Raw genomic sequence first — 27183 nt, forward strand, 5'->3', positions numbered from 1 at the left:
GAGGCAGAGCGCGGGGGGGGGGGGGGGGGGGGGGGGGAGGAGAAGGGAGGAGGGAGCGGGCGCGGGGGGCGGCGCGCGGCGCGGGGGCCGCGGGGCTCGGGAGCCACACTCCTGGCGCGCGCCCTTCTGTCCCCCCAGGATGCGCGGGGGGTGCTTGTCCTTCCTGGTCTGCCAGGGCCCCCGGAGGGTGCTAGCGGATGAGAGGTGGGCTTGGCTGGAAACCTGGGGGACCTGGCACCTGGGAGCGCGGAGAAAGAGCGATGAGCATGTGACTGGGCCACCCGACCGCTGCTGGGGCCTCTCAAATGGAGTGTGGGGCCGGGTTGCTGATTGGTAGCCTGGGGTTCTTGGGCCCCTGTGGTTTCCCAGGGGGTCGCGATACTCTTGGAACTGCCTGCTGTTGGGAGGATGACACCTAAAAGCGTCTTTGGGAAGGAGACTGGAGCTTCTGACAGATTCTCAAAGTTGGTGACCCCAAAAGGTTATCACATAAACACCATTACACAGGACACAGAGCTACTGCACGCAGGTGGACACCCAGAGACAGGCGCACAGGGACCCATACATTCCAGACACAAGCGGAGACAGACACACAGACAAACCCCAAAGCAGAGAAAACCCATACCCACCAACACATGTAGGCACATCCATGGACAGAGACCGAGTGTGTGCCCGTGGACACCCCGCAGCCAGGTGGGAGCTGGCTGGCCCGGGCCACTTGTCTTTCGAGTCCCAAGCTTCCCAGTTCCAGGGACTGTGGGTACCTCCAAACTCAGAGGAGGCCTTTGTCACCATCTGTGAGCATCAAGCAGAAGTGCAAGAGGGCCGACTCTGTAGGAATGAGAAGTGACAGGCCCGCAGTAAGCCTCACCACCTCAGAGCAGGCAGGGCTCAGAGCCCAAGAATGTGGCAGGTAGAAGACACTTGGACATAGCCACAAACTCTTTCTTGCCTTGGACAAACAGCGCCCCAGGGTGTCCCATGTGCAAGGCCCATGCTGGGCACTGGGGACACAGCCGGGGCCGCAAAACAGGGAGCTGGCGGGCAGAGTGAATGTGTGGTCACGAAGTTGGGGTAAGGGCCCCCAGGGAATGTTGATGGGGGAGACGAAAGATGGTGCCGGGGGCTCAAGGAAGGCTTCTAGGAGGAGGTGCTTTTGTGACAGACACCTAGAGGAGGCAAAGGGTCTGCCCTGGGCCAGGGGACTGTCACACCTCCCCAGAGTTTGTCTTACCTGCAGGAAGCAGCTGGTTCCATGAGCAGCCCTTGAGACCTGGAACTCCTCAGTGCAGGCAGAGGTCACACGCACCCTCACACATGCACACACACGTTGACATGCTCATATACGCTCTGTCACACACACATGCTCACTTCCCCACACTCACTCTCACACTCATACATGCTTAATCGCACTCGCACACATTCACGCACAAGGTCATATTCACGTAGCCCACACTCGCTCACTCACACATTACACACTCACAGGTCACTCACACATGCTCATGCCAACACACGCTCGTGAGCCCTCACCGGCCAACATGCGCACGCTCACACCCAATGAGTCACACATGGTTACACGCTGTCACACTCACACGCTCGTACACACTCAGTTACTCACTCACATACCTAGCCAACCCCACTCACACTTACGCACGCACAATTATTCACATACGCTCACACTCGCGCCCACTCTCGCCTAGTGAGCTCCGCACACTCTCATACACACTCACGCACTCAGAGCCCGCTCCCACGCTCGCTCCTGCGTACTCTTACACACTACTTGTGCACTTCCTGAGGGAGCTAGCGGGCCGTCCCGCGGGTGGGGGTCGCCCCGGCGGCCGCAGCCGGCAGCAAGGCTGGCTCCCTTGGCCCCACAGCAGCCCCAGAGCCCAGTCTGCCTGATGCACTGGGCCCCGAATGGGGAAGATAAAAGCTGAAGCGAGTCCCCTGATTTCCGGAGCTCAGTGTTGCCCATGGGGCCTCCTGGCATGTGAGAAGCAGCCATCTTGGAGTTGTTCTTCTCGCCGCCCGCCACTGAGAGGGGCACCGGACCCCACCTGAAGCCGACTGTGAAGCTGGGTGGGCCTTCACCCTGGCCAGGAGCTGGGGTGCCAGCTCACCTCCCGGGGCATCCGCACTAGGGAAGAGGAATCCCGAGTGGTGGGAACACCTCCTGAGAGCCTGTGGCCTCCTCTACCCCACAGATTCAAGCTGGGTCCGCTTCTTGCCCCCCCCCCCCACAGTGTGGCAGGCTTCCCGGAGTCTGGCCCAGTGGCATGTCCTTCGGCCCCAGGCCTGAGGTCCCTGGCTCTAGAGCCACAGGAGGCTCTGGTGGCCCTTACAGGAGCCTCCCTTGGGCAGGAGGTGCACGCTCTGGCCTATAGCTAACGTTCAGTTATTGGTCAGCCTCTTAGCAGACATGTGTTGGCAGCTCGGGGGGGATCGGAGTGGGGAAGAAATGGGTGCTGAGCGGGAGGGGAGAGTCTTGCACGTGCAGGCCTGGGAGTGGCTGAAGAGAAGAGCTAAGACTCCCTTGGGACTGTGTCACTGCCTTCCGTCAGGGACCAGGGGACCTCCTGATTGCCCCTGGGGGCATGCTCATTTTGCCGATGGCTGCTGTCCACACGGGGGCATTGGCACCCTCACGTGAAGTCAGTCCAGCTCCCAGAGCTTGGTGCAGGCTGCCTCGGTTGGACAGTTACATGAGTCCTCTTCTCCCAGCTATGCACAGGCCACCTCTTGCTGGGGTTGCCCTGGAACACCCAGGGGGAAGAAACAAGTCGAGGGGAGAAAATCAAAGGCAGGGAACAGTTACCACCACTCCTTCGCCTCTTTCCTAGGGATACTGCCAAGGGCTAGCCCAGCCCAAAGTCAGCTGACCAAGGAACGAGGTGTGTGGCCTTCAGGAGAGCTGAAGGGACAGAGCACGGCTCCACAGGGTGTCATGAAAACCCCCAGTCTCTGGCAAATGGCAATCCCCAAATAGCTAATGAGCCAGGAGAGGGGATGACCCTCTTTCTGTGGTTCAGAACAGTTGGTCCCTAGCCTGTGGCCTGAGGCCAAGAGGGAGGTCTCAGACCTGGGGAGTGAGGGAGCCTGGGTGCCAGGGAAGCTCTCCTACGGTCATCGATGGCCCCTGCTCATTGGCCAGCCCCTCTTGGTTTCTCCATCTGTACAGAGGTGGGTGGGGAGAGCTTCAGGAGGCCCATGGCTGGGGCTGGGGGTGCGGCAGGGCAAGGTGTTTGGCCGAGTGGCCCAGACCTCCCTGCTTCCCTGAACCCTCTCCTGTTCCTTTCCTCCAGCCCCATACCTAGTCCCCACTGTGCTCTTGCCCTTTCCTGCCCCCTCCGGAGCCTTGGGCCTTGGTCGGTGCCCCTGACTCTTACATCGTCAGTGGCTCCCTGTCAGCTGCCTCCTCCTGGGACCTTCTCAAAGGCACTCTCGGCCCAAGAAACAAAGCCAAGAACGAGAGGCCCGCCCTCAGGCCCGTCTCCCTGCAGCCTTCACACTCACTGTGTAAGAGGAACCCACACGCCCTCTTCCTACTGACCACCCCCTCCTTGTCACCTGCCTCCAGCGCTCCCCCTCCCCCACGCCGCATGCTTTCTTTCCCAGGTCTTCAGCCAACCAGCGCCACACCCCCACACCCCTCTTCCTGGGACCGGTAGCAGCCACCCCTCCCCCGCTGCCTGGTTTCTCCCTGGGGACAGCAATTCCTCAGACCAGCCTTGAAGTGGCTGGGCCCCAGGGCCCTCTCTTTTCCGAGTGTTCACTTTCTCCCCAGCTGAGAGCATAGCCCTTTCCTTCTCCCCTCCTCCTAGGCCTTGGGGGCCACCATCAAGCTGGGGCCTCCCAGATCAGTACTCACCTGCAGCCCCATGGCAGGCTGAAATGCCCCCACAGAGATGTGCATGTCCTAAGCCGTGGAACCAGACTGGGACCTTATTCGGAAACAGGGGCTTTGCAGATGTGATTAAGTTAAGGATCTTGACATGGAGAGATCATCCTGGATTATCTGGGTAGGCCCTAAATGCAGTGACAAGTGTGCTTATAAGAGGGAGGCAGAAAGAGATTTGACACACACACACGCACACGCACACGCACAGAGAAGGAAGCCATGTGAAGACAGAGGCAGAGCCTGGAGCGGTAGCCACAAGCCAAGGAATGACCGGAGCCACCAGAAGGGGGAGAGGCAGGAAGGATCCTCCCCTAGAGTTTTTGGAGGAGCACGGCCCTGCTGACACCAGGATTTTGGACGTGTGGCCTCCAGAACTGGGAGAGACTCAATCTCTGAAGTCACCCGCTTGTGGTCCTTTGTTACAGCCTCCCCAGGAAACTCCTACCAGTCCCCGACCTGGCCCCCAAGAAGTCCTGGGCCCCCTCAACCCTGCCTGCGGCATACCTCCCCTCGGACCTCCCAGGCGCTCGGCCTCCATAGAGTCTACCCCAGAGGTTCTGGAGAGCCAGGGTTCCTCTCTCATTCTCAGGAACAGCTCAGGGCTGGCTATGGGGAGCTCTGGCCTCTGGGGCACGCAGCAGGCCTCGGGGCCCTTCAGCGTCAGGGCTGCCCCGGGCTCTCTAGGGCGGCAGGGGCCCTGCCCCACAGGTCCAGAGTGGGGTTGGCTTTGTCTTGTCCTGCAGCCCCTGCCCTCCCAAGACCAGAGCCCAGAGCCTGTGGGGACAGGGCCTGGAGCCCATGGAGGGACCAGAAGTGAATGAACACTGCCACCCAAGTTCTCAAAGCAGCCCCTCCACCCAACCCTTCAGGCCGCTCAAGGAGGGGTTGTCCTTCTGAGGTGCCCTGCCCCCATCCCCGGCCGTGGTCTATGGACGCCTGGCTGGCTGCCCCTCCAACAAGCCCTAACTCGTCTAAACCTAAGCGGTGGATTCGGCTTAGGCTCCAGCTGGGCCCCGCTACGTCCAGAAGGCGCCTGACCTGCAGTAAGTACTTGGAAATGTCCCCCCACCCCAGCCCCATGTGGCTGAGAATGCTCCTTGGCAGCCATTTCCTTCACAGGACAGCCCTCCCTGAGGGAGCTGCTCCCGTGACTTTCATGGTGCGCACTCGTGCGTGTGTGTGTGTGTGTGTGTGCGTGCGTGCGTGCACACCTGTGCCTGCCTCAGCTCACTCTCTGGCTTAGGCCCCTCCTCTGGGCTGCATCCACACACCCAGAGCGCCTGGGGTGCTCCCAGCCTCGGGTGGTATTCCGTGCAGCCCCTTCCTCTTCCTCCAGAGGCCTCAGACCTGGGGGTGCCCCACCCCCATCCTGCCCACGTCCTTCCCGTCACCGCACAGCCTATCTGTCCCCAAGTCCAGCGGCTGGAACCCGGCCCCCCCTCCCATCGTTCCTGCTGCTTTGCGGCATAGCTGAGGCCTTCTAGCTGGGCCCCCCTGAGCCCATCCACCCACCCACCGCTCAGAGTGGACCAGCCCAGCCCCTGTAGCTTTGCCGCCCTGGGGTTTCCCGGGACCTCAGCCAGGCCCCGAGCCCCACGAGGAGGGCACCCTGCGTGGCGTGAAGTGTACATGAAACTGCATCCTGGCCTGGTGCCTGGCAGGGATCACCTTCATTCGCCCTGGGGTTTATTTTTAAGCCCAACCAGCCCCAACTTCTGTATGGTCATCATCATCATCATGACTCACAAGCTCTTGTGGGGCATGGCCCTGGTCACCCCCCTGGGCTCCTGCCACAGGGCCCAAATGGTCCCCTGGGTGCCTCAGGGCCTCTGGTCTGGGCAGAGTGTGGGTCCTGCCCACAGGGCACTGTCCCCTACTGTGTAGGGTGACCCACAAGACCCACAGGACACCTTCCCTAGGGCCCAGCCACAAGGGTCTTATGCGCATTATTACACTTGTCTTACTAGGTTTTTTTTTTGAGAGAGAGAGAGGGCACATGTGCGTGAGCAGGGGGAGGGACAGAGGGACAGGGAGAGAGGAATCCCAAGCAGACTCCAAGCTCATTGCAGAGCCTGACATGGGGCTCTACCTCACAACCCTGAGACACGTCCCAAGCTCAGGTCAAGAGTCGAATGGTTAACCGGCTGAGCCACCAGGTGCCCCACTTGTCTCACTAGTTTGTCCTGGCACCTCCGTCCCTGAGTGAGAGGGAGGCAGAGAGGAGAGGAAGGGCAGGAAGGCTGGGAGGGAAGACAAAGATCTCTGGGGGCTACGTTGGACCTGCACGACACAGTTTGGTGCCCCAGACCAGCCCACAGAGAAATGGCCTGAGGGCTCCATGTCTCTGTCTCCTCCAGGCCCCAGGTCTGGCTGTCCCTCTTCCCGGCCAGTGAGGGGACTTGACTGAGGCCCTGTCTCCTGGCCCCTGGCCAGTGCCCTTGCCCTGAGCCTGCCCAGCTCAGCAGACATGGCCCAGAATAGTGCTATGATGCCGACGGGTGACATTCTATCACAGGGCCACCATGCTGAGCGGCGCCTCCCATCCCCAAAAGGGGAAACTCAGGGACGTCGGGCACCCTGGTGCCAGGCCAGGCAGAAGGGCATGCAGTCCTGTGCTCGGAGCCAGCCCGGGGCGCCTCTGAGCTCCTTCTCTCCTGGGCTGGCTCTCCTCATGGGCCCTGCCTGCTCTACTTTCACTGGAAAGCCCAGGCCCCCACCACCTGAGGCAGAGGTCCCTCGTGGGGAACGAAGGACGAGCAGCCAGGCTCTAGCCCACTACCTCCTCAGTCTGCTGGGCTTGCCGTCCGAGGGCACATTGCTCTGGGGACTGTCCCTCCCATACCCATGCTGCCCTTTCTGGGCCAGACCTGTCTTCCCAGCGAGTAGGCTTCTCAGGCCGTGTCCTGGATCCTCTCTTGGGAGCCGGCGACAGAGCGTTGCCACCTGGGCTTGGCTCTGCGCGCACACAGTGTGACCTACTGGGTGGAGGCTCTGCACGGGGCCCAGGCCAGGCCCGCCCCGGTGGGCGCGCTCAACTTGCTGCCCGGTCTCTGTGAGGCCTGGCCTGCCCAGGTGTGCGCCCCCTGGTGCTGACTTGGGTGCTGTGCACAGTTTTGAAAACAGCCGGGATCGAGTGTTGTTCTGAGCCCCCAAATCCCATCAGGACCGGCAGGCAGGGCCCCTAGGATTTCCAGGCTCCCCTCCCAGAGTGAGGGTCTAATCTGGTACCCTGAAGATGGCAGGTGCTTGGCAAGTGCTCCATTCTGGGAGGGCAGATGCTCCCTCAGCCGGGACAGCTGGGGCAAAGCAAGTGCCCTGAAGAAAGTGGAAGGGGGGGCGCCTGGGTGGCTCAGTCGGTTAAGCGACTGCCTTCGGCTCAGGTCATGATCCTGGAGTCCCAGGATCGAGTCCCGCATCGGGCTCCCTGCTCGGCAGGGAGTCTGCTTCTCCCTCTGACCCTCCCCCCTCTCATGTGCTCTCTCTCATTCTCTCTCTCTCAAATTAAAAAAAAAAAAAATCTTAAAAGAAAGTGGAAGGGGCCTCCTTGTCCAGTCTCGGATCTGGAGGTACTGAGGACTCTGGCCTGCGGGCAGGGAAAGCAGCAAAGAGGAAGCCCGAGGCTCAGAGGGGCCCACTGTGGCTCCCCTCTCCGCTCAGTCCCCAGCGCCCCCCCCCAAGTGGCGGCACACAGAGCCATATTGCACAGTGTTTCTTTAATTGGAAGACAACAACCGACCTCAGAAGCAGCCCCTCCTCAAGCTGGGTGTGATTGCTTGAAACCCCCCCCCCATACCAGGGGCCAGAAGGCGGAGGGAGGGAGAATTAGCCATCATGGGGGGAAAGAGGAATAAGGAAAGCTGGCTGGCGGCCCCAGCGGGATGCCGGGCCCTTTGCAGGGCCAATGCTCCCCTTTGGAACAGTGGATGTGTGCAGGGCACATCACCTCCACCTGCCGGCCTCCTCCAGGACAGTCCAGACTTGGGGGCAAGGACCGCGTGGGGCAGGCTTGGGGACAGCTGCCCACTGTCCCCTGGCTTGCCTGGGGAAGGGCTGCGCAGAAGCCCAGCGAGACAGACACTGGACCCAGCTCAGGGATGTGAGAGAGGAGAGGAAGGATGAGAGAGATAGATGGAGATAGAGAGAGAGGGAGAGAGCGAGCCAGAGAGCCAGAGAGGAAGATACTGGTCTAGAGGCCAGTAGAGCAAAGAGGCTCGGATAGATGGGCCATGAACTTGCAGAAGGGTGGGGGGCACGAGAAGCCAAGGGTAGCAGGCCAGGCCAAGGATGGTTGGAAGCTGGAGGGATGTGTGCCAGGCAGGTGGGGTGGGCTGTCTCCATCCTTGTTAGCCCCTTCCCACCCCCTTGACCCAGGGCCCATCTTTCTTGGACTGGAGTCTTGGGCAATTTGATTTCAGGGTGAATGGGAAGAGAGCTTTATGAGGGTGCCTCTGAGTGGCTATGACGGGGGGCGGGGGCGGGGGCAGCTCTGAAGCCAAGAGGCATGTGATGGTGGCTGGGTCTTGTGCCCCATCTGCATGCTTGGGAGCCAGGATGAGGGCGTCAGGAGGCAGCGAGTTGGGGTCCAGGATCAAGGGCGGGGCTGGGTTGGGTGCAGCTGGGCGCTGGCTTCGCTCCTTTGCTCTGCCTCCCCTTCACGATGTCTGCTGTGCTCCCCAGAGGCCCCGCCCAGGCCATCACAGCGGCTGCTTGCTGCTTCTACTTTTTGTAGTTGCCAAACTGGATGGCCAGGCGGTCGGTGACGCAGCGGAAAGTGGCCGGCTGCACCTCCCAGTAGGGCACAGGGTTATTGAAGAGGCTGATGCCGTTGTAGTATGCCCGCTTGACCCCGAAGCCCACGGGACAGAAGTCGTTGACGCCCACCTTGGTGATGTTGTTGGTGTGCAGATAGACCACCTGGGGGCAGAGGGGTGTGGCTCAGGCCCAGTGCTGGCGGCCGAGTCATCCCCTGACCACCCTCCGAACCTGGTCCGGCCTGGGTGGGCCAGGTGGAGGGCAGACAACAGAGGGCTTGGGCCCTCCCTCCTGGCTGAGTCCCGCCTGGCCATCTCACGGGTGCGATTTCATTGCAGGGCTTGCCCTTTTGAGGCTTGGGTATGGTTGCCAGGTGGGTGTTGGACGGGATTTTAAGGTGCTGGTGTGTGACCAGGGGCCGGGACGAGGGACCCAGATGCGGTGTATGGTGGGTGGGAAGTGAGGGGCCTGGAAAGATGGCACCTTGGGCTCACAGAGGGTCCCTGGCCCTCCCTCTGGGTTTCCCAAACTCCAGGCCTGCCCCTGGGTACAGCCTCTCACTCCAGAGACCCATAGGTATGAGAGGAGGAAGAGCCTGCAGATGACCTCCTCTTCCTTCCAGTCCGCAGGGGTGCTTGCTCTCTAGCAGCCCTCAACTTTCTGAAGCCCCTCTCTAGGGGAGGGACGGAGGAAGCAGGAGGGTGAGGAGGTAAGGAGCCCCATGGTGGTGCGGAGGTGCTCAGCCTGCAGCTGCGCCCTCTAGAGGCAGAGAGGACACCGGCCGCTAGAGGGCGCGCTTAGCCGGGCATGGGCCTCCCTGCCGCAGCTTCGGGCCTGACCCTCTCCCCCCGCCCTCACCGGTCTGGACTTGGCTCTGGCTGGACAGCCTGTGAGAATGGCAGGTCTCCTGGCGAGTATGAATGGGACCGAGGAAGAGACTGGAAACCAAGCCAGGGACAGGGGTCCCTGAAAGAACCCCAGGCAAGACCCTGCACCCCCTCATCAGCCTACTTCCGGCTCTGAGCTGAACCTATCTTGCCACAAATCTGTGCACCTCCGATGCCCAGACTGTTCTCTGACCTCCCAGGCTCTGCCATGCCTTTCTGGTGTCCCACCCACCTAGGAAAACTTCAGCTGCAATATCTACCAGGCCAACTCCTGCTCACGCCTTGAGCCCCCTCCCCACCCATGACCTGCCCTCTTTGTCATCCACGGTGGAGTCCCCGCTCGCCTTCCCTACTCCTCAGCACGATCCTTGTGATTGCTTCTTTGCAGATCAGGAGGTGGAGGCAGAGCAGAAGACGCTGGCCAGATCGCACACACCAAGGTCCTGTTCCACTCTGTCTTACAGAAGCTGGCATGGGGGCTGCCCACGGCTCTCACCTGGAGGAGCTTGAGGTCCGGAAGGCCAGAAGGCACCCTGGACAGCTTGTTATTGTCCAAGTGCAGCTCCCGCAGGGTGGGCAGGAAGCTTAGGCTCCCGTTCTCGATCATGCGGATCTGGTTGTGGCCCAGGCCCAACCTGCAAAGGGCAGATGAGATGTACCAAAGGCTAGAGGAGAAAAGAGCAGTGGGGCAGGGCACACTGCTTGGACCCCCAGACCACCTGTACAGCTTGGAGTAACGGAGCAGATCCTCCAGCTCGATGGCCTGGATTTTGTTGTGGTCCAGATGGAGTTCATTCAGGGTCTCGGGGAGGTCTGCCAGGAAAAGAGGGTGTTCTGAGTGGAATGCAGGAGGGGAGGCCACGTGTGCGGGCTGGGTCTGTATGTGGGGTGGCGGACGGGAGCACTACCAAAGCCCTCCCTGAGTTGATTGGTGGCTCCAGATGTCTCCAGCCCCCCGCCCCCCATCCGTGCCCATCTGTGCCATGGAGGCCGGAGAGCAGGGGGGAAAGGGGCTGCCTTCCTACCTTTGGGGATGCCGGTGAGCTTGGCCTCAGAGATGCGAAGGTAGTTGAGCTTCAGGCCATCGAAGGCTCCAGGCTCAAAGCCACTGTTTTCCAGGGGGTTCCCACCCATCTCTAGGAGAGAAGCCCTGCTCAGTCCTGGCGCCGGAGCTGGGCGGCCGCCTGCCTGCACAGCCCCAGGTCCTGCGGGCTTCCTGGCTTGGGCTAGCCTGACGGGCCCTGCTCCCCCAGCTCCCCCTGAAAGCAGCTCTGCTAATTTACTGGGCTGATTGCAAACTCCTGGCTATTCAAGACCATTACCTCCCAAGGGTGTTGGCTCAGGCATCGACCTCCGGGGGTAGGGGAAGCAGGAGGAAAGGGAGGGGAGCCAGAGATCAAGGTGGGGCTCCACCCCAGCCTGCTCAGCCCCTCTGGCTGGGCCCATGGTGGTCCCTGGCTGGCTGGCCCTTTCCCTTCCCTCTCTCTATGGTCCCCAGGTTTCTCTTCATTTTGCCTTGGCAGCCCTGGGGCATGCCCCCAGACAAGCCTCCAGAATGTTCTCTGAGGCCCACCAGGCTTGTCCGTGGCACCAAGCCACTCTGGCTGCAAGAGGCTGCTCTCCCTGAGCCCTCCCTGCTGGCCACGGGGGGAGGCCTGTCTGTCACGGGCCGGCCGCACTCACCGATGCAGTTCATGTTGCGCAGCCCGCTAAACACGCCCTTTGGCACCTTGCGGATGCGGTTGTCATGGATGCGGAGCTCCACCAGGGAGCTGGGCAGGTTAGGAGGGATCTCCACCAGGTGGTTCTTGGAGATATAGAGCTTCTGCAGCTTCCGCAGGGGGCTGAAGGCCTTCTCGTGGATCTTGGAGATCTTGTTGTTCACCAGGACGAGAGCCTGGGCCAGGGAGGGCGTGGGAAGTGAAGGCACCAGCTCCCCACCGCGCCCTGCCCTCACCACTTTCTCCCTCCCTTGCTCCCCCCCCCCCCCCCCGCCCCCGGACTGGCGATCAGTGGGGCCTCCAGCACAGCCTCAAGCAGATCCATCTGTGCCTGCGGGCAGAGTGCAGAGCCAGAAGCCCGCACTCAGGCCTGGCTGGGCGATTATTGCCTCACACGGCCCACCACTTGGCTGCGTCTCGATTTCCCTACTTGCACCCTGGCTATGACCAAGTCTTTCCTTCTCGGGTAGCTGCAATGTACCAATACAACAAAAAGTTTTCAGCCGAAAAGGGAATTGGGCGGAGCGATTCTGTCCTGTGCTTCTGGCTGCTGACATCCACACATGTGACCTGTGACCTGGGGCACTCCAGACTTCTCGCAGGACTCCATGGGCCTCCGGTCCCTCTGGCACCCACGTGGCACCGCCCACCTCCTCGGAGCCCCGCAGGGCCGGGGCTCGCTTACATAAAGGTGCTGGAGGCCTTTGAAGTCATCTCTGCGGAGCTCCGAGATGTCATTGTTCTGCAGGTCCAGCAGCGTCGTGTCGGGCGAGATCTCCTTGGGCACAGCCTTCAGACCTGGGGGCCGGGGCCACCGTCACCAGCATGAGCGACTCTGAGCACCGGGACACGCACGCGCGCGCACACACAGACACGCACGCAGGGACTCTGCCGCAGGTGAAGGCCCTTCTCACTCCCCACCCGCTTGCAACCAACCGTTCCACACTGAAACCCAGATCCCCAGGCCTGTGTGGGGTCACCCCATCCCTGACCCCACCCTTTCATGCCCATCCCACAAGACGGACACGTGTCTTCTTGGTAGGGCGCTCAGGCTGGGCCTGCGCCTTCATGCACCTGTCCCGCCCTGGTCCCAGGACTGACCCAGGTCGGAGCACTGAACAACCCGCAGGTGGCAGTGGCAGCCAAAGGGACACATGGCGCTGAAGGTGGGCGGGAGGGAGTCCAGGTCCGGGACCCCTGAAGTCGTCTCAGCACCCGAAGCCTCCTCATCGTTCAGCATGGGCAGCCCGTCGTCCAAGGTAAAGTCCCAGAAGGCCTTCTGCTCAAAGGGCAGAGCCTGGCTCAGGGCCAGCAGGGATGCCAGGAGCCACAGGGGCCGCATGGTGGGTGTGCCTGGGGAGCCAGGGTGAGAGGGGCTGTCAGGAGGGCCCAGCCGGCACTCGCACCTGCCCTCTGGGCCCTGTCCCGGCAAACCTCCCAACAGCAGGAGTCGAGGTTCTGCACGTGCTGGCACCCTGTTCGCCACTCCTCCCTGGGGACAGCCAGACCCCAAGGTAGGAGCGGCCGGGAAGGAGGCGGCAGCGGGAGGAGGTGTGGGCAGGCGGGAGACAGCTCCTGCTCCCGTCTCATCCCAGGCAGGATGCTGGCTTTAATGGGCAATGCGTTGTCTTGCCAGTCGGTGAGTCTGCAGCACTAACCCCCTCCCCCGCTGCCCCCCCCCCCCACTGAGTCAGCCAGCAGCCTGCCTGGGGGGGGGGGGGGTGGTCAGTGAGGCGAGCGAAGGGAGTGGAGGAGGCAGACAGAAACGCAACTATTTGCCCCATCCGGGCTTTGAAAGATTTGGATTTGAATGCACTCTTGTGGCTCAGGGCAGTGTGGGTGCAGTCAGTGTTGAGCTAGACCACCATGAGTCACTTCCTCTCCTGCCCACATTTTTCGAAGAAAAGTCGAGGGGCCAAGACACCAGGCTGGGCACGCTGGGCCGAGACCTGGGCTAGCCCCGAAGGCAGTGCGGAGAAAGAGAGCCTTGCAGAAATGGCTGAGGGGAGGGGCACCCACCCTCCCCATTGCTCCCCAGGGCCTCAGCAGCCCCTCCTGGCCTCCAGCGCTTCCCGTGGCTTGGCCTGCGGAGCCCCAGGGCTCGCACATCGGCCCTGCCTTCCTTCTGCCCGTGGCCCAGCCCCCTGGAGAGGCCACCAGAGGGGAGTAGGCGGCTGCCAAAGTGGCAGGCAGGATCAGGCTTGTCTGAAGGCTCCCCCAGGCCGGGTAGCGGGGTGGGCGTGAGGGGAAGCTGCCCTGCCCGAACCTGCCCCAGGTGCCCATATTTACCCACCTCCTTCCTTCTCCCATCCAGAGAGAGGCCCCTCTGTTGGAAGGTCCTGTGCAGGAAAAGGCCCGAGCCTCTGCCTCTCCCAGCACCCTCACCTACCTGGATTGCCCGGGAAAGTCGCAGCTGGCCTAATTTCCCCATTTGTTATACAGGCATAAGTGGGCCTGCCCTGCTTCCCTCCTAGATTCTGGTGTCTGGGGTTGCCTTGGGGGCATCCGTGGGCAGTAAGCCTGGCCGGGTCCCAGGGGCTTCCTGCAGACCCACACCGGGCCCCACCCCAGGGAGACCCTCCTCACTTGGGGCCCATTTTGGCTGGGGGAGGGGCCGTGAGGGGCTTCAGGGGGGCTGGGTGACCCCTGAGCCTCACTGCCGGATGGAAATGTGGAAGGAGTCCCTGGGGAGTGGAGGGCCTATGTACTCTAGGCCAGCACCTTGTGAGCAGCTTGGCCCTGCCTGCTGCTTTCCTGGGCAAGCCCAGTTGGTGTGGGCCTAGGCGGGCTGCAGCCGGCTGCCCCCCAGAATCCTCCCAACCAGCAGGCCAGGGGCCTGGGACCACCTCCGGGTCTGGGCACAACTGCTCTATGCCCCGGGTTCCCATCTATCCCAGTCTTGCCACCCCCTTCCATACTCAGGCACCCCCTCAGTGGGTCATGTAGCTTGCCCTGGCTCCCACCATCCCCAAGGACAGAGTGGGAGAGAATGGAGCAGCCTTTCTGGCAACCAGGCCTGCAGTGTGCTTGGCCAGCAGAGGTCACGGACCCAGGACATGGTTCAGTGGACTCAGCTGCAGAGCCAGCCCCAGAACGCCCCCAGCAGGTTCCAACAGCCCTCCTGAGTGTGGCCCCCAGGGACAAGCTCAGAGAAGCTGCATGCCTGTCCCAGGTCACACAGCAAAGCAAAGGTCCCCCATGTCGGGGGAGCACCCAGTGTGCCTGGCTCCTTCAAGCCCCAACACCCCACGATCACACCCAGGTCCTGCCAGCCCCCGGAAGGTCACGGGGCCGAGTAGGGAGAAGGCCCTGTGCTTGCCTACCTGGGCAGTGTGTCCCTCCTTCTTCCCCTGATTCTGCAACCTCCAGGGCAGAGCAGGGTAGGCCTAGGCCTCGAGTGCCTGCTGCTGCTTGGGGCCCTTGCCTGGGAGCCACTGGACGCCCGGGGCTGGGAGGAGGAGGAGTGGTAGGAGAGAACAGGAAGGGGAGGATGGAGGCAGGAGAGCAAGATGGAGTGGGAGAGAGGGAGGAGCCTGTTCCCTTCTTGCCTGGCACCCCTGCCACAGCCGCTACCTCACAGGGGGGATGAGTCAGGGCTGGAACGCCCAGTGGGAGCCTTGGAAGGCTTTGGGATCCACAGTTCACCTGGATAGGTGGGGGTGGGTGGGGTGGTCTGGCCAGGCCCAGGGAAGGCTGTGGGGAGAGGTGGGCAAAAGCAGGCCTCTTCTAGCCTGCCTGGGCTGGGAAGGGCTGGGGGTCTCCACAGGGGACCTCCGCCCCCCCATCTGGCCCCTCCACCAGAGTAGGGGATGGATGGCCCTGGGAAGGCCAACCAGGGCAGGACGGGCCACCCAGGCTCCATGTGGGCTCCCGGGACCTGTCCCGGGGGGATGGGTGCTCTAGACGAGATGAATCAGCTCAAACCAGCCATGCTTGATGTCGCTGCATCTGGGGGCCACAGAGAGGCTGAGGCAGCGGCCATAGGCTCCAGCGCAGGCTCGTTCTTGGGGGGAAGGGACTGAAGCTGAGGGCTTGGAGGCCCTATACCAGGGCCCTGTGACAGAGGCAGAGGACAAGGTGTGGCTGGTTCTCCAGCCACCCGCCTCTGGCCAGGTCCAGGCAGTGGAGCAGCTGGAAGGGTGGGGGCTGGGCAGGCTTCCCAGCAGAGCCTCATGTCCACTCTGGGAGCCGGCACAAGACTCATCTGGTAGAACTGCATGGCGGAGTGGGGGGCGGGGGGGGCGCTGGCCGGACAATGGACCTGAGGGGCCTTGAGCCCCATCAAAGTGCGCTTGGAGCTCGCTGGACACCGCCCCCCCAGCCTCCCTGCTCAGAGCAAAGGAAACAAGTGGTCACAGCGGTGAGGCCTCCGGCCCGGTGCCCACAGATGTGAGCAAGGGAGAAGGCCGGGCTTCCTGGAACCTGCACCGCCAGACCAATAGGGCCTTCCTTGTCTAGCCCTCTGAAAGCCAGCGCAGTCCTCCGAGTGGGATTGCTCCAGGTCAGCGCCAAACAAGACGCATTGGCAGCCTCTGAGAACATGGAGGGGCCGTGCCAGGCATTCAGGCCAGGCCAAGGGCGGCGGGAGCAGGACTTAAGGTCTGGCATGCCCTGGGAGCTTGCTTGCTGCCAAGTCGTAGACGCCGGGCACTGTCCTGAGGCCTCAGCCCAGGGTGTCTGGCCCCACGGAGCAACCCGACCTGAACTCTGGCGTGCGTGCCACCATCTACCTAGCCCTGCGGCTGTGGCAGGGGTGCCAGGCAAGAAGGGAACAGGCTCCTCCCTCTGTCCGCCAAATCCCTCAGGCCGGAGGCAGGGGCACTGTCCGGAGCTGTAGTCCCGGCTGCTCCCTGCTGCCCTCCCAGGCCCCAGCCCACTGGCGCTCCAATGGCGTCTAATCTGCATCTGTGTGCCAAGCAGAGAGCGGGGACACATGCCACCCATGGGTCTGCTGAAGCCTACGCAGCTGCGCGTGTGTGAGAGGGTGACCGTGTGAGGGGCTCGTGGCTGGAGTGGGGAGAGGGCAGGCCCTGAGCCCCACCCCATCTGCGTCTGCACCCCAAGCCACCGTCGGCTGCAGGGCGAGCAGACGCCTGAACATGGCCGGCCAGGGCAGCTCTTTCCTGCCGTGGCCCTGGCACTGCTGGTGTGACTGGACGGAGCTGGGCCCCGGGCTCTGTCAGCCTTCAGGGAGAGGTATGAGCTGAATGCGGGAGTTGGAGGCTGTAGGGAGCCAGCAGGGAGCCGGCCCTCTGGCTACAGAGGGCTGGTCCCGGAGACCCGACAGGGTGGCCCGTGCTGGCTCCTGGCTCGGTCAGACCTCTCTCCCCACAGCATTCAGGAGAGCCATCCACCCCTCCCCCACTCTGCCGGGAAACCTCTGGAAAGCAGGAGGGTCAAACTGTTGGCCAGGAGCCAGGCAGCAGATGACCCAGGTCAGCTGGGGGTCCTGAGTTTCCGGCTCCTTTCACACCTGAGCCGTGTGTCCTTCCTCCTCCTCCCACTCACTGAAGAAATCCTGAGCTCCTCCTCACCACGTTCTAGAATGTTTGAGGAAGAGGGTGGATGCTATCATCTCCCAGGGGCGGGGCAGGGGACTTAAACATAAACATAAACATAGCCCTCCCAAAGACCAAAAGAAGCAAGAGCTGTTTTTACCACTTAACGAATAGGTAAACTGAGGCTCAGACTTTGCCCAAAACTCTTGCCCAAGGCCACACAGTAAGGAAATGGTAGAACTGGACTCCACTGTCTGTCTGTCTACCTGCCCATGTAACTGGCCCCTCCCTCTGTCATTGCAGACTGTGCCGCAGGTCCCAAAGCCACAAGACCCTATACTCCCTAGGCTGCGCAGGGGGCTGGATCAGCCCCTGGGTCCCTGGAAAAGACTCCTCGGCAGCTCCCTCACCTGAGCTGGGAGGTGATGCTGGTGGAAAGCTGGGCCCTGCTCTGTGGGCCCTTTGCCCCCTTGCGGGCATCATGACTCCTCTGGCAACACGGGGCCTCTCTCTGACCGCCGAGAACAGTAGCGCCCTACTGTCTGGAGGGCCAGCCGCCCCTCCGTGGCCCCAGCACACCCACCAGCGCTTGCTTCAGGTCTGCAGAGGCATGGAAAAGCCATCATCCCAGCCAGGCCAGGGAGCTTCCCTGGAACATTTTAGGTCCCAGCAGGCACCAGACCCCGAAGGGAGATGTTCTCAGCCTGGTTCCCAGAGCCCGGCGCCCCCCCTGCCTTGCTCCCTGGCTGGGCTAGGCCAGGCCAAGGCAAGGGGGCTTGGCCCTGCCTTCTGGGCAGAAGACTGGCCAGGCCCCTGGGAGTGAGACCCTTCCCTTCCTGGGCCCAGAGTTTCCTGCAGCTCCTTCCCTGCATCGGGTTCCCTGTTCTCTGCCGGGAGATCTGGCTGGGGGTGGGAGCCAGCCTTCTGCAGTCAGCCCAGGGGGCCCCTCCCAGGGCTCCCCCAGTGCATGCCTCCTTGCAGCCAGGTGGCCTCTAAGGCCCTGATGGACCATAATCAAGGGTGAGCAGGGACTCAGACTGCAAGATCAAAGTCACATTTGCCTCCGGTCTCCTGGGACAGGGCTGCCAGAGCCAGCCTCTCTCTCTGCCCTCTGCCCCTCTCCTTCAAGTCCTGCTTCTGTTCCCCAAATCCCCAATCCTGCAGCCACTTGGGCCTGTGTCTGTCTGCTGTGTTCCACTTGGCCATCCGACCCTCAAGGGGCAGATGGTGGGGGAGAAACAGGGGTGAGCTTAGAGTCACAGAATCCTGCAGCTCAGCCCCAGGCTGGTGTTTGTGGAGTTTGGCTTCCAGATGCCATGGACTGGGAGAGCTGAGTGCTAGGAGACTGGGTGGAGACCCCAGCCCCTTAAAACTGAGAGATGTGTTGCCACAGGGAGGGGCTGGTGAGTCATCTGAGTTCCGGGCTCCCGGGGGATGACAGTGATGTTGTTCTGTAGGCTGCCATGGGAACTGAGGCTGGTGGGTCCTAGGCAAGAAGGTGTCTTCCATGGCCATCCCATGAACTGCCCTGATCCAGAGCAGGGCAGCTGGGGGGACACGAGAAGCCAAATGGGGTGGCTTTGGGGCAGCTCCCAGGAGCCTGGAGTCCTAGAGGGAGTGAAGGAAGCCCCAGGGGGACACTTGGGCTGTGGGCTCCAGGTGAGGGGGCGATGAATCACAGCCACCCACCCCCTAGAGGAGCTGGCCACGAGGGCCCCGCCCCATGCCCACCCCAGGGGCCACTGGGAGGCTGGCCTGACCACAGGGCCGGCCAGTTGGGCTTAATGGGCCTCAGGCCCGGGAGCAAGACTGAGCAGACACCTTCCCGTTCCCCCAGCACAGCCCTCCTCTGCCGGCCCCCTACTGGCTCCCTCGAAGGTGGGATTTATGGAAGGCATCCTGTGGGTGATCAAGGTGTGGGCCCCAGTGTCTGAGCAGAAGAGGACAGGAGGGAGGGGAGGGGCACTGCCTGGCACTAGGGTCAGTTGATGGGGGGGGCAGAGCTGCCAGGACCCTGCCTTCAGGGAGAGCTCTTGCTCAACACCCCCCGACTCCACGGCTCACAGGGAGGGTGCCTGGGAGAGCCACCATCACCCCTCTTGCCCCTCAATTTGAGCCAAGCCCTTGGGCTGCTGTGTCCCCTCGCACCAATGGGGCCAACCGGTGTGGAAGGAGGCAGCTCCGGGCAGAGACCAAGCTCTCTCACCCTGGGGTGACCGATGAGGAGGGCGGGGAGGGAGTCATGGTGGGGGTGGGAAGACCTTTTTTACAATCAGGGGTGTTGGAAGGTCCCTAGAGATGTGCAAGACAAATGACCGAGTGGCTCAGCAGATGAGGCTTCAGAGGCCTTGGGGCTGGGCCTGGGACCGTCCACGGAGGGGGGGGGCAGGGTGGACGGCACCTGCCAGTGCCCACTGCTTGTGTGCCCCAGAGAGATCCTGCGAGACGGCTGCGTCCCCAGGCTGCTAAGGACAAGTGACTGCTGGGCAGTCCTGTGCTGCGCTGTCTCCGCGGGGCTTCCGCAGGGAGCGGAAGAGGGATGGCAGTGCGTGGCCCAGGAAGCAGGGCGGCTGGGAGAGATTGGAGGCCCTATTGGAAGGGACACTCTGGGGTCTCTCAAACACTCCCGTTCCTCCTGTCCTTCCTTGTTTATGCTCCTCCAATGGGCCAGGGCCACTGGTAAGATGGGGAAGAAATTTCGTCAGAGGACTGGCATGCCAGCTTTCTGGGCCCCTGAAACGAGCCTGCACAGAACTGCCCCCAGCCCATCAGCGAAAAAGCTGGGCTTCAGACTCCCCATCTACGAGACGGGCACTCGAGTCCCTGCTCCAGGGCAGGGCACAAAGGCCGTGGGATGGTCTGTGCCCACTGTGACCTGGGTTCTTGGGGCTTAAAGGTAGGCCAGTGGGCGGGCGGGTGGGCCAGGCTCCCAGTCTGCTCTCGCCGTCCAGTGTGGTGCCTTCCTTTCGAGGCACCCCCGCCCTCCTGCCCTCCCAGGCTACCCCGAGCTGTCCCACCAGAGCCAGACACGGCGGCTTCCCCGCGAAGGCGCCGCCTCTGCCTGAGCAGCTGGTGTCTCAGGGAGCCGAGGCCCAGGCAGCTGCATGTCTCCAGGAGGCGCTCCCCTGTGTGTTCGCGGCCGCCCGCACGCATTCTCACCCCGCACCAACCCTGTCCCTGCGGGGACCTCCCCCAGGAACCTTCTTTCTTGGCACTGAGGGAGGCCTGAGCATCTCCAGCCTGTCTCAACGCCACTGAGTCCCTGTAGGGTGGAGAGTAGGCCGGCCAGAGAGCAGGGGTAGGACTGGCCATATCTGCAACCAGAGTGGCCCTTAACGAACACTGTTCGAGAACAGTCTCCCTGGCCTGAACGAGGTCTACCCTGCCTGCCCTAAGCCGCCACCCTGCCCTGGAGCACCCCGCGCCTCCTGCTCCCCTCAGCAGAACCAACTCGGGCAGCCCTCACGAACCAGTGCCTGGGCCGCAGCCCCACCCACGGAGCAGTGAGGGGGGTGCTCCCATCCCCCAACCCTTCAGGGCACTTGGTGACACGTGCAGAGAGCTCCATTCAGCCTTGCTCCTCTCCTGGGTCGCTTGGCACGCCCCGCAGCATGCCAGCCATCTTGGGAACTTGCAGGACAGGCCAGTGGCCCTGTCACCTCCCACTCCAATCCCCACGCGGTGCAGTTGGCCACAGGTTGTCATTATCAATGCCCAAGTGACTTTGAGGCTTCCCTGGGTGGTATGGCATCAATAGCCAGGGCTTGTCAGTCAGGAGCCCTGGGTCCTGGCCCCAGCTTTGCATCTGACTTGCTGTGCAGTTGTAGGCAGGTTCCTGCCTGTCTCTGGGCCTCACTGGTCCCCTTTGTACAATGGAGGGAGTGGGGGTGAGACCAGCAGGGGCCACTCCTCCCCTCCCAAAGCACTCTGGGGGGCAACCTTGCAACTATGCTTTTGCTTCAGACCTGGGGTTCTCCCTCCAATCTAGAGTCGCCCCATGCACCAGTCGGTGGGGGGCTGCTTTTGGGGGACAGAGCTCTTGAACCTCACTGATCCTTAAAGGCATCCATCCTGGGACAACGGTGTCTGAGTTTGAAAGTGGATCTGTGGCCTCACCCCTCCCCAGGGTCCCCAGAAACCCTGCAGCGTCCCAAGCTAGGCCTGCCCAGGCTAACATGGCATTCCCCACCCCCATTCTGAGTCAATCCAAGGGGGTCCTTGGGACAGGCAGAACTGAGCCACCCAAGCAGCCACACCCAGGGACCCTGTGGCCAGGGCCCTGTGGACCCACCCCTCACTCAGGAGGAGGTAGAGGAAGGGAATTAGCCTGTGAGGAAGAGAGAAATATCTGGGCAGGCTGGTGGGGTGTGTGGGGGAAACCAAGTCTCCGAGCCCACACCAAGGGCTGGTGCTGGGCAGTGCGGACTGTTCCCCAAGGGTGCCAGAGCAGAGCGCGGAGGGAAGCCCGCAGGAGTGCAGGGTGCTCTCAGGGACTCAGGGACTCCCAGTGAAGGACGAGGGCTCCTGGCAGAGCTGGGATGCCAGCCACCCAGCCATGCCTGGGCCATGCTCAGGGTTGGGGGGGGGAAGTCAAGGGGAAGAACCTGAGAGGGAGGCAGGGAGGGTAGACATGCAGTGTTGCTGAGTGAGGTCAGAAGGGAGAGGAAAGGGGGGGCAGAAAACACAGAAAGGGACAAGGACTAAGGGAGCTGCAGCGTGGTGACGAAGGGGTGTGGGCCAGTGGGAATCGTGCCTGGAGGTAAGGGGCTGGCAAAGACAAGGGTAGGGATGTGGAGGGGTGGTGTGGGGGCAGCAGGGACGGGCGGCATCTCCAGGATGGTGAGGGGACAGTGGAACCAGGGATGAGACAAGGAGGGGACAGCAGGGACAGCCGGGGGGGGAGCTGGTGTGGGGGGCCCTACCTGGAGAGGGCAGGCAGCCGGGCACAGGCTGGCTGGTTGGCAGGCTTGGGTGTCAGGCAGTCAGTGCGTCTGTCCGTCTTCGTCGGGCCCTCCGAGAGCAGCTGCTCACTCCGGGGCAGTTTGTGGAGAGAGGGAAGACAGAGGCGGTGGGAGGGAGGCTAAAGGCTGGGCGGGCTGGCCGACAGGGAGGGGACGACAGCAGGAGGGGGCGGGGAGGGAGGGAAAAAGGGAGGGGGCTGGTGGGGCGGAGAGGGAAGGAGAGAGGGAGGGAAGAAGGGAGGGAGGGGGCAGGCCTCGGGGGGGCCCCCCTGGAAGCTTCAAAGGGAGCAATTTTCTTCTAGACGGCTGGGCTAGCTGTCCCCCCACCCACCCACCGCCCCAGGCACATGGGGAAGGTCCACACTCTCACTCACACAAGGACCCTTGGTGTCTCTGGGCAGGCACAGCCTTAGATAGTCAAATTTTCCACTGCCCAGATAGGGACACTGAGGCCCAGAGAGGGGCGGGAACTGGCTTGTTGGCACTTGCAGGCAGAGAGCAGAAAGGGAAGGGAGGCGAGGGGGAGGCGGCCTGTGGTTGCTAGTCCAGCGAGTGGCCCCTAGAATTCTGTCCTGAGCTCGCCCAGAACCTCGGGCAGCCTGGGCCTGAACAAGGAGGTGGTTCTCCGCAGGCAGGGAGGCAGCTGTTGCGGATTTCTGGATTTTAGCAGGCTCCCAGGTACTCTGGACATCCCAGCCCCCCACTCCACTCCAGTCTTTTTTCCCTGGAAAAGAGGACTGGTCTTCTCTGTGTGAACTCAAGATGGGACTCAGCTGGGGACTGACAGGAAGGCGTCACAGACTCTGGGGGTCTTCCCTAGCTTGCCTACCCTGAGGCTCAGACAAGCTGAGAGTGGAAAAGTGAGTCATCTTTCTTTGCTCAATCCGTGCGGTCCCCTAGGAGGCAATGAATACTCTGTGGGTGGGCACTTCCTCGGGGCTGAGCCCTGTGCGGGCCACTCATAGGGTCGAACTGGGCCAGCCTGCCAAACGTCCCAGGAAGAGGCCACCATCAGCCACAACCCCACGTGATCACTGGGAGCCCAGCTCTACCTGTGTCTAGAGCCCAGGGCCTTAGCACATGTCCTCTCTGTCCAGTGGGGTCCCCTTCTTCCCCTGGTCTGTGTACCCACAGAAACTAAAGAAGGGACGGAATGCCCCTGAGATCAAAAGAGAAAACTGCATGGAGAGATGACAAACTCCACAGGCAGAGGCTGAGGGAGGTGGGGGAGAGGTGGGTCCCAGAAGGGAGAACAGGAGTGAGGCCTGCGGGTCCTGAGCACCTGGCCAGCTGTGCAGGGCCACGTGCAGGTGGGGTCTAGAAGGTTCTGCCTGGGGATGTGGCTGGGCCCGGATCCCCTTCCATGTGCACCAGTATCAGTTCAGGGCCCCTGGCCGAGGACTGGAGACACACGGTGGCCTGATCAAGCCATGGTGCCTGCCTGCAAGAAGCTTCCAGGCCACGGAGAAAGGAGATGTGGGAAAAACAGGGTCTGGGGTGGGAGCTCTTGTTTTCATGGGTGAGGCGGCTGCAGATGCTTGGGACCTAGAGACTGGAGAGAACACATGCCCTTCCAGACAAGGGGAGTCGTTTGTCTGCTTGTTTGTTTGTGTTTTTTACTGTTTATTGGAGACATACTCAAACGTCTCTGGCAGTAGAAGCCCACGTAGCGTCCCTGAGCTCTGGCGTCCCCAGTCATAGTGCCCCCATCATGGATAAAACACCGTGCTCTGTGAAAGGGGCCCGTCACATATTGCATGATTCCACATGAAACATCCAGAATAGGCAAACGTATAGGGACAGAAAGCGCATGAGTGATTTCTTAGGGCCAGGGGGTAAGTGGGGGGATAGAGGGTGGCAGCTGAAGGCATCAGTTTTCTCTTCCAGGTGATGAAACTGTTCTAAAGTTGACTATGGTGATGTTGCACACTGAACATACTAAAAACCACTGAATTATACATTTTATTTTATTTTTTTAAACATTTTATTTTTTATTTGTCAGAGAGAGAGAGAGAGGGAGATCACAAGCAGGGGGAGCGGCAGGCAGAGGGAGAAGCAGGCTCCCCGCTGAGCAGGGAGCCCGATGCGGGACTCGATCCTAGGACCCTGACATCATGACCTGAGCCAAAGGCAGATGCTTTACCGACTTGAGCCACCCAAGGGCCCTGAATTGTACATTAAATAGGAGAATTATACCTTAAAAAAGCTCTTTTTAAAAAAGAACAAAAAAGTAAGACATGCCCATTACCCCAAGGAGCCTTTAGCTGCATCTAAAGCCCCACCTGGCCTTGTGCCCCCAGGCCACCCTCCACTGGCCCTGCACGGCTCTGGGGGCTGGGACCCTAGGAGCCAGCACTCAGGTCCTCGGCCTCCAGGAGTCCCAGTGGGAGCAAAAAGAGCCCTGAATACGGTGGCTGGAGCTCTGCTGGGGAAAGGCACTCTGGGGGCTCCAGGGCTGAGCTCTGAGCCCTGCAGGGAGGGGACGGGGGCACTCTTGTTTCTTGCTTCCCCAGGGCCACACACAGCACCAGAGACTCGGAAAGGCTTCCTGGAGGAAGTGACTTAGAGTAGACAAGAGAAAAAGGAGGGAAGAGAAATGTTGGCAGAGGAAGGGATAGTACACAGCAAGGCGCAGAGGGTGTGGGGACCAGCGGGGAGAGAGTATCACCCCAACTAGGTGGGGTAGCCTCAGTGTCCCCTGCACAGTGCACAGCCTTGGGTGTTGACCAGGCATGCTCCTGGAGGGAGCTTGGGGGTGATGATGGGCAACACCCTGCACAGGGCACATTATGCACCCTGGAGCTCTTTTCTGCAGTTGGGGGATGCATCTGGGGCAGTATTTCCGTAAATACGGCTCTTGCGCCTGGAAGGCTCTTGTGTCTGTGGTTTGCAGTCTGCAATAAGGCATAACTGAGTCACTCGGCCGGCCTGGCCCTCTAATTTGGGGGCCACTCCCAGACCAGCCAGGCAGCACCTCAGTCCTGGGCCTTCCCCTTCCTCCTCCCTCTCCCCGCAGCCCAGGGACAACCTGAAGCCCAGCTGGGAACAGCCTGTCCTTGTGGCCCCCTGCCGTCTGGCAGCAGGAGGCAGGGGAGGGCAGGCATGGAGGGCAAGGCCGGAAGGAAGAGCACGCATTTCCTGAGGCCCCCAGGCTCTGGAGGAGGCCCATGCACAGCTGTCTTAGCTCCACAAGGACACGTGCTAGACAGGGCTGGCCAAGTCATGGGGGTCAGGGGGGGCTGCGAGAGGCAGAGCCCGGCCTCTGCCAGCATGAGCCCATGGGGGACAAGGGCCGTCTCCCAGCATGCCCTGGGCCTCCGGGACACCACCAGACAGGCAGGCCCCCAAAGCCCGAGCGTGGACACTTTCCCCAAAGGGCTACAGAGCACTGGCTGATCCTGACGCTCTAGGCCCCGCTTCTGGCTCCCTGCTCAGAGCAGCCGGCCTGCAGCTTGCTGGCCCAGCCCGTCCCCCAGGACCCAGCCTGGAGCCCCAGAGTACAGGGAAGGTGCCTGGAGGTAGCATGGCAGGGGTAGAAGTTAGGGGACAGGAGGGCTGGCAAGGGCAAGGGTGCTAAGCAAGGGCGCGCGTAGGAGGGGAAGGCAGGGCCGGTAAGCAGCTATGGGGGGCTCCTGGGGCAGGGCAATCTGAACCCATTTCCATCCTGTATGCCTGTGTGCGAAGGATCTGGAGTCAGCTGCAGCCTGTCCCCAAACAGCTGTGTGTGTCCTGCCTTCAAAGTGAGAGAGGGAGGCCCGGGAAAGAAGCAGGGCACACGGCAGGCAGGCTTCGAGTCTCGGCTTCCCTTTGGGCATGAAACTCTGCCTCTGGTGGGGCTCCCTGGAGGGTAGAGTCTGGAAGCCTGGGAGGTGGCCCAGCATGTCAAGGCCCAGGGGCTTGAAAGGGACCCCTACCGAGGTGACAGCAGTTGAGGGAGCTGCCCCTGAGCTCCAGCCCACCCAGCTGTTGGTCCCATGAGCCTCTGGGGCCTGGAAAGAACAGCATGGCCCTGAACTCCAGGGGCCCTCTGGCACCCCCTTCTGGGCCCTTCCTGGCCTCCCTGCCTTGCTGTGTCTGCCTAGGCCCCTGCTCATTCCTCTCTGCCTCTACACGTCGCTCCCCCTGTCTGTTCTTCCTGGCTCCTTGCTCCTTCCTTAGATCTCCCATCTGTCTCTCTGTCCCTTTCCTGGGCACTGAGTCAGTCAGTCAGCCTCACTGTTCTCCGCCCCCCTGAGCACACGTGCTACTGGATCAGAAGCGAGGATGTGCTTGGAGAAGCATGATGGTGAGCAAGTGGGACGAGCGCTACAGAGGAAAGCACACAGGCCTGGGTACTAGCACAGGATGGGGGTGCAGAGAGGACTTCCTGGGGGGAGGTGGCTCGCCAGCGGCCCCCTGGGCTGCCTTCCAGCCCTTCCCTGGAGTGCTCACACAGGGTTCTTGCAAAGCCAGCCCAAAGCAAATGCTCTCACCCCAGGGAGCCCCCTTACGCCCCCGTCTCCAGGACAAGTACCCGGCAGGGTCGCAGCACATACACATGGAGGTCACTTCTTGAGCAAGCGACCCCAGCCGGCACTCAGCCGAGATCTCCGAGAGGGTCCTCGAGGCTCCTGGGCACTGCGGCCCCTTGAAGCCAAGCCAGCATCTCCAAGTTCACGGCCTCGCATGTGGGCCTCACTCACAGCCTGCTGGCTTCATCCACTCCCAACCTCCACACCCTCAGTGGTGGGGCAGCGACAGTGGGGAGCCAGGCCTAAAGTCACCAGGGGGCAGCCCCTCCCAGCCGGAGTGTCTCCGGAGCCTAGGGTCCTAACGTTCGGGAGCCCCGAGGTAGCATACCTAACTGTGCTCAGGGGGACCCTCTGGGTGCAGGGGGCTGGGCACCATTCCCCATGAGGCTCACGTTAAACAGACCCAAGAGGGAGCTGAGCCGCTGCAGAGCGGGCTGAGCCTCTGCCATCTGGAAGCTTCCCAGCGCTGATAGCTGAGGTGTGGCCAGTGGAAGCTGGCACTTGCTCTGCCAGAGCTTTTTTTGACCTTCCCCTGAGGACATAATCACACAGCGGCTCTCTGCCCCAGGCCGCCAGGGCTGTAATTCCAGGGCCCGAAGGGGTCCCCACGGAGGCTGGGCCTGTGTCTAGCTATCTTTAGAGAGGCGTGGCCTGGCGTGTGGCTGCGGGAGGGAAGGTGGACAGGGGGCTGTGCCACACGGAGGCGTCTGGGGGCTGCCCGTGAAGCCGGTGAAACACAGGGAGGCCATGAGGCACCCCGGGACAGCCATGGTCTTCCCCCCCGGGGGGACGCCAGCCCCCCCGGAACAGCGGCTGCATCTCCCTGCTGCCTGCAGGGCTAGGAGCCTCTGGTGGGGGCAGGGGGTGCGGGCAGGCACAGGGGAGGGGGCCGGGCAGCCAGTGTCTCTTGGGCTGGCCCTTCATGGGGCACACCATGCTAGACGTAGCCTTTGCT

General features: G+C 62.1%; 1 protein-coding gene and 1 long non-coding RNA gene across 2 annotated transcripts; both read right to left on the bottom strand.

Annotated features, from left to right (window-relative positions):
- Positions 1 to 117: 117 nt before the first annotated feature.
- Positions 118 to 6871, bottom strand: LOC118014125. Its single transcript, XR_004680206.1, has 4 exons — positions 6766 to 6871; positions 3869 to 4026; positions 630 to 831; positions 118 to 238 (listed from the first exon to the last, which is right to left on the bottom strand). It is a non-coding gene; the product is annotated as an uncharacterized LOC118014125 (long non-coding RNA).
- A 721-nt stretch (positions 6872 to 7592) lies between these two features.
- On the bottom strand, positions 7593 to 21848 carry BGN (biglycan). Its single transcript, XM_035011451.1, has 8 exons — positions 21679 to 21848; positions 12360 to 12611; positions 11944 to 12056; positions 11221 to 11434; positions 10563 to 10673; positions 10257 to 10350; positions 10034 to 10172; positions 7593 to 8812 (listed from the first exon to the last, which is right to left on the bottom strand). The coding sequence occupies exons 2-8, from the start codon at positions 12598 to 12600 to the stop codon at positions 8615 to 8617; spliced, it is 1110 nt and encodes a 369-aa protein (XP_034867342.1). The 5' UTR covers positions 12601 to 12611; positions 21679 to 21848; the 3' UTR covers positions 7593 to 8614.
- Positions 21849 to 27183: the final 5335 nt, after the last annotated feature.

This window comes from Mirounga leonina, unplaced genomic scaffold, assembly GCF_011800145.1.
Source record: "Mirounga leonina isolate KUSES-001 unplaced genomic scaffold, KU_Mleo_1.0 Mir_101799, whole genome shotgun sequence".
NCBI classification, from domain to species: Eukaryota; Metazoa; Chordata; class Mammalia; order Carnivora; family Phocidae; genus Mirounga; species Mirounga leonina.

Excerpts from the sequence above, each read along its gene's own strand:
- BGN (XM_035011451.1), bottom strand. The coding sequence starts at position 12,600 with ATGCGGCCCCTGTGGCTCCTGGCATCCCTGCTGGCCCTGAGCCAGGCT. Across the intron at positions 12,057-12,359 it reads TGTTCAGTGCTCCGACCTGG|GTCTGAAGGCTGTGCCCAAG; the intron begins GTCAGTCCTGGG and ends CCCGGCCCCCAG. Across the intron at positions 11,435-11,943 it reads AAGGCCTCCAGCACCTTTAT|GCTCTCGTCCTGGTGAACAA; the intron begins GTAAGCGAGCCC and ends TCCCTGGCCCAG.